Here is a 6,184-nt window from a genome sequence, read left to right as displayed (position 1 = left end):
AAAAAAAAAAAAAAAAAAAAAGAAGGCAGGCTGATGCAAGCTATGAGGAGTAAGCCAGTAGGCGGCACCCTCCACAGCCTCTGCATCAGCTTCTACCTACAGGTTCCTGCCCTGTTTGAATTCCTGTCCTGACTTCTTCAGTGATGGACTGTGATCAGGAAGTGTGAGTCAAATACCCTTTCCTCCCCGACTTGCTTTTGGTCACGGTGTTTGATCCCAGCAAGAGTAACCCTGACTAGGGCAGCATCTGCTGCATGTACCTCCCTCTGCTGCATTGTGGGAAGGAATTTATAAGGCCTCACTTACACACGCTGACCTGTGCATTATATATTGATGCTTTACAGTCAGAGTTCTAGGAAAAAATTTAAAACAAAATAAGGTATTAAATAATTTTGGTATTACATAAGTTATTAAATAACTTTGTTAATTTCTGGGATAAGCATGACCTTCAAGAACTAGATAGACTAAGGGTCATTTCATATCTTCATTAAATAAATCATAGGCACATGTGTGACTTTAACTTGACATCATCAAAGGCCAGTTTATCCAAAATACTTTGAAACATTATTCAAGATGTTATTAAGTGTATAGGAAAATGGGACTGGAATCCAAAAATTTAAGGGATCATCTTAAAATCACATTCTCTTTAGAGCATCGGTTTGCTAAGGGAATAACAAGCACGGCCTAATATACCACCCTGGGGAAACTGCTGAAACTATAGTAATCCCTATCTCCTCCCAGGAGCTCTTGTTAGTAGACTGGTGCTACAGGGGTAAGAAAATGTTACATAAATACAGCCAGTAAGTGTGTTGTGCATTAAAATCATTTCTATAGAAATGCAATGGTTGACAAAATTTCCAGAAATTTTGACTGGTGTGTTTTTCCTCTTAAAAATGATATAAGACTTTACAGACAAGATTATGTGTAGTATCCTATCTATTCCAGTTTTTTTAATGTTAAAAAGACACCGAAGTATCATATGACGTACACATGTAACTATTAAAATAGCTACAATCTCTTCTGTAGCACTGGTATACAGAAGAAAATTGTAATCTAAAGAATAAGCATCCAAGGATGTTTTACATCTTCTTACTCCCTCCCCCTGCCCTACCATGAAAAGATAACAGTCATACAAACGCCTCCCCAGAGCTGGGAGGAGATATCACAGAAGAGATTAAGGATAGATTCTGAAATTTAAAATAACTTTTAAAATCATTGCTCATAAGGTGCATTTCTGAAAGTCCTTTATAAAATCAAGTGCCACTTTGTCTACAAAATATTTAAGCAGTATCTTAACATGAATTACTGGCAAAGCTGTGTTATGTACCAAATTCATGAGCAAGAGCTGTATTCACTTTTTATAACATGTCCTGAAATGTTCAGTATTAGATATACAATGAGCAAAGCTGTCTATACCTTGCCACACAGGGAAGAGATCTGTTCCAACAGCAGCATGGAATTCTGCCTCGTGCAGTGCCCAGTCACCTCTCTGTACTAAGGAGTTAAAGAATGAGAGACTAACCGAGAAATAGCTCAGCTCGGGAAAAACAGCTTGATTATTACTCTCCCACAATTTACTGAAAAATCATTCATTAAGCTCAAGTATAAGAATTACTAATTATTCTTTGTGTTACACATTATTTCCTTAATTATTAGTTCTACGTATCTACTATAAAGTACAAAAACAAGGAAATGAGTAAAAAAAGAATCTTTGTCTTAAAAAAATTCAAGGGTGATACGTTAGTGATCTGTTTCAAACCAGCAATTATGTAATATAAAATGTCTGTTCTGGACCAGTGAAGTGGCTCATGGGGTAAAGGCGTCTGCCCTTTTGCCAGCCCACAGGGTGGAAGGAGATAAGTGACTCCTGCTAGCTGTCCCCTGATCTACACACAAGTGACCCCCCCCCCCAAGAAGACTCTGGATATTTCAGATATATAAGGTAGCATTTATAATTACTTAAAAGTACAGAAAGATGTACCATCTAACTAATGTTCATAAATCTATCATACTGATGGCAAGAGGAATATCTGAGCAGGTCAGAATTGTGCATAAATCCCTGTGCTTTCCCCACATATTCCTAACATTCTCCTCTGATGCTCACAGGCACAAACAGGCCAAACTGCAGGAAGCCTTTGCCTATTCTAGAAGCATGAGTTAGTGCAGAAAGCATGGGGTAAGAGTTGGGGATAAACTAAAACTGTTCTTAAAACTATGACTAGGAAAAAACATACTGGATTATCTTAGGGCATGATCCAACATGTCAATGTAAAGGGAAATCACAGGAACAGCTTCATGTGTGCTTTTTCTGTCCTTTCTTGGTACAAGTGGGTTTTTGCAAGTGAGACCTTTTAGAAACCCAACTTTGGAATTGGGAGTCACACCCACACACCCCACAATTCTTCTTTACCAGAACAGTATCAAGAAAGAACAGAAGTCATGGAGAGGCATCTTGGATTCCAGAAAAGGGAAAGTGATTCTTAAATGACATTTGGAACTAAATAAAGCAGTAATAAAACACAAAACCAACGTGGGTGGATCCAGACAAGAGTGCTGGACAGGACAGCTCCAATTAACACCATTCTGTGTGTAGATGTGCTCAAGCACTCAACATCACAACGGCGTCAAGGAAGCAAGGTTCAGGCAGCTCCATATTTCTTCCCTAATCCTGCCCACAGTAAGCAATCTACAGTGAAAGAAAGGCTGACTGGCTGGGGGAGGGGGGGAGGGGGGATTCTGGCAGGAGAATGTGGAGAAAGCAGGAACTCCCTTCCCCTGAAACTCCATGATAGGAATTTCCACTTGGGCATGAGCATTAAACAATGAATACAACAAAGTGAAAAGCAATGTAAACCTAACACACATTTACAGGCTGGTGCCAGACCATTCTATCCAACCCACAGAATGTAAAATAAAATGAACATGTCAACGAAAGGATACAACTCAAACTCGATATCCGACATGTAACAGGAGGGAAGATCTGATAGTTTTATCATCTGCACAAATTCTAAAGCAGGACCATAATAATGGAAAACCTGGAAAAGAAATTCAAGTTGTTTACCACTTTAAATCCTGCAAATGAAATGAAAGCAAACAAATTACTGATTATTAGTTTAAAATGTTAAAAGCCTCATAGGAAGCAAGAACACATTCAAAGAGAAATCAGGTTTAGTTTCCAGAAAACAAGAGCAACCCCCACTCCCCACCCCATTTCTTTCTCCTACTCTCCCATGAATGCATATATGGATGAATGCAATGGTCTGAGATGCCCCCCCCCCCTAGTCTGGGCACTTGAAGACGTGCTCCCTAGCTGCTGGCTCTCTTTGGGGAGCCTTAAGGGGCTGGGGGCTGGGAGTAGCTTGTTAGATGAAGGTGGGCTTTTTGCTCTCTTTGGTTCATGCCTGCAGTTCAGTATGTGTATGCTCAGCTTCCTGCCCCTGCTACCCTGCCTTTGTTTACCACCATGGATCTAGCGCCCTAGAACTGTAAGGCCAAATAAACTCTCAGCCTTGGTCATACTTTACCACAGCCATAGAAAAGTAACTGATACAGGGTAGAAATATTGATTTTAATCAATTTTACTTTAATTCATTTAAAAAGTTAGATTGAAAGAATATTCTCAATAGAGGCAAAAAAAAAAAACAAGTTTAATAATCGATTATTATACTTGAACTTTACACTGCCAAAAAAGAGAAGCTGAAGTCGCTAAATCTTTTAAGTGTAAGGTTTAGAAAGAACTGGAAATCCCTGTGAAAGATGGACGTGGCGAGTTGCTTACAGTAAACAACTCTGGGGAATGAAATCACAGCAGAAATGACATCCTTTTCTCTACTGTCCTTCCATCAGAATGTATTAACCACTGTTTGACGTCCCATAATTTCAGGACCTCTGTATTTGACACGCTCTTAAATTGGGTATTTTAAGGTGGATTTCAAAAGCACATGTAAAGTACCGCTTCTCCTGGCTTTCAATATTTAAAAACAAAAACAACAGAAAAAAATCCTAGATATACATGTTTAATTATTATATCTTATAATTGCTTGCATTTAAAGAATAAATCTATAGAAGATATGAGAAGAGAATTAGCATGCCTAACACCACAAGTTAAGCCTAAACCAGGCTCTGCATCAGGTGCTGATCTCTAACCTCATTTAATTTTCACAGGAACTTTGTAATATGGTTTTGCTCTCATTTCATAAATGAGTTGTCAATCTATCTGAGGCTGTATCTGATATACAGCAGGTAGAGTGTCAAGTTTCAAACCCAGGCCTATCTAGCTCACTGAACTTAAAAGAGTCACATAGTACCCTCCAACTCAAGACCATTCAGGCTTACACTTACTTTAAAATTATCACCTCGTTAAAAAAAAAAAAAATACTCTGTAGCAATCAGTCTCACCAATGTATAATGCTCATCACACAATGTAACTCAAACACATAATTATAAGAGTTATATGAGCTATGCCGGTGAGCACAAACCATCAGCGTATTAATAAGTCAAGATTCAAGAATATTTCATAGGAAAAAAAACCCACAAATAGATGACAGCAAAAAAATTAAATGTATATACATTACCTTAGGCAAAATATTCTTCTCCTTAGATGGTGCTATCTTTTTGGCAAGGACGCAGGTATTTAAATTATATGCACTAACATTCGTAGGCGTAACTCCTTTTAAACAAAATTCAGGAAAACTAATTTCAAATCCAAACTGAAAAGAAACCAAGAGAGCTCAATTATAAGTGTTATGAATAAAGATAAATATACTTTATTAGAATGAAAATATTGAGAAGAAAATGACCTTACTATAAATAGATACACAAATGTGATTTTTTTTTTTTTGATACCTCAGCTCAACGGGTAGTACTTCCTGTTAGGTACACATTGTACTATTAACTTAAACACCAATTTTTCATAAAAAGCCTCCAGTCATCCTTGGTTAGTCAGCAACAGTATACTAGCTCATATCAAGGAACCTTGTTGGTGCACAATCAATGCCTGCTTCCTACCAGTCTCTAAATTACAGTCGGACAGAGCTGCCTGTGTTCTTCACTATTAGACTCATAATACCGAGCCTCACGTGGTTTACCTTCAGGGTATGTGGGTCATGAGAAACACAGTTTCCATATAAGTAGCAGCAGTACTAAAGATGTGACAATTCTGGCAGGCTGGTCTTCCTGTGTCACTATTGTGTACACAAATTAAATAACATAAGTCAAATAAGCCCTATGAGCTATTATGCTCATCCCTGGCTTAGAGAACAACACAACTATGGTACTAAGAAGTCACACAAAACTGGAACTGAGTCAGGATTGAATTCAGGCATTGCAGCTCTACAATCTACATCTTTAATCACTAAAATGACTGCTGGCTGAAAGCTATGAAATGACTCCGAATTGAAACAGACTGTGGACTGATGGGTGTGTAGTTTCATACTAAAGGAGTAAAAGAATCCAGTAAGAACTCTGGCATGATGCGCCCACATGTAAGCACATGATTTCAGAAAATGAAAACAAAGGCAATTCTCCAAAACACATTGTCAACTCTTCCACTATTGCTCAATGCTGATTAATCAATCAATCAATCAATCAATTAATCAGCATTAAGCCAAAGAGGAAGATTAATTAATTACTCCTATTAACACCAATTATAGAGACAGCTTACCTAAAGACTGAATTTTTAGAAAACTGGGCTGTAAATCTAGATAGACTTAGGTGCCTTACTCCTATTGTCTTAGTAGATGGTTCATTGAGCCAGGAAGAAAGATAAAGGGGGATAAAGTACAAAAAACAATGGGAACGCAGGAGCACATTCATTATCCTGAACAAGCATTAGGAAACTATCTTAATTTTCCTATCTACAAAACTTATATATATATATATATATATATATATATGAACACATTTCAAAATAAATAGAACTTATAAAAACCAACAACATTCACCTCTGAAATTTAAGACTTACTGAAGTGATCTAAATGACTATTTTCATCTGATGGCTGATTATCTAGGCTTTATTAAAAATTTTAAAACAAAGCCGGGCGTGGTGGCACACGCCTTTAATCCCAGCACTCCGGAGGCAGAGGCAGAGGCAGAGGCAGGCGGATTTCTGAGTTCAAGGCTAGCCTGGTCTACAAAGTGAGTTCCAGGACAGCCAGAGCTATACAGAGAAAACCTGTCTCAAAAA

At 37.9% G+C, this 6,184-nt stretch overlaps 1 protein-coding gene across 1 annotated transcript in view; it reads right to left on the bottom strand.

The window, feature by feature from the left end:
* Positions 1–6,184, bottom strand: part of Mtbp (MDM2 binding protein) — a 65,077-nt gene that overhangs the window by 48,587 nt on the left and 10,306 nt on the right. Inside the window, exons 8-10 of the mRNA XM_021216883.2 lie at positions 4,575–4,709; positions 2,941–3,035; positions 1,417–1,489 (exon numbers count right to left, since the gene is read on the bottom strand). Of these exons, the coding sequence (XP_021072542.1) occupies positions 1,417–1,489; positions 2,941–3,035; positions 4,575–4,709 (303 nt within the window). The remainder of the gene's footprint in view (positions 1–1,416; positions 1,490–2,940; positions 3,036–4,574; positions 4,710–6,184) is intronic.

The sequence above is a fragment of the Mus pahari genome, chromosome 17 (assembly GCF_900095145.1).
Source record: "Mus pahari chromosome 17, PAHARI_EIJ_v1.1, whole genome shotgun sequence".
Classification (NCBI taxonomy): Eukaryota; Metazoa; Chordata; class Mammalia; order Rodentia; family Muridae; genus Mus; species Mus pahari.
The sequence above is the reverse complement of the archived record's forward strand: the minus strand, read 5'-3'. Positions and strand labels throughout refer to the sequence as shown.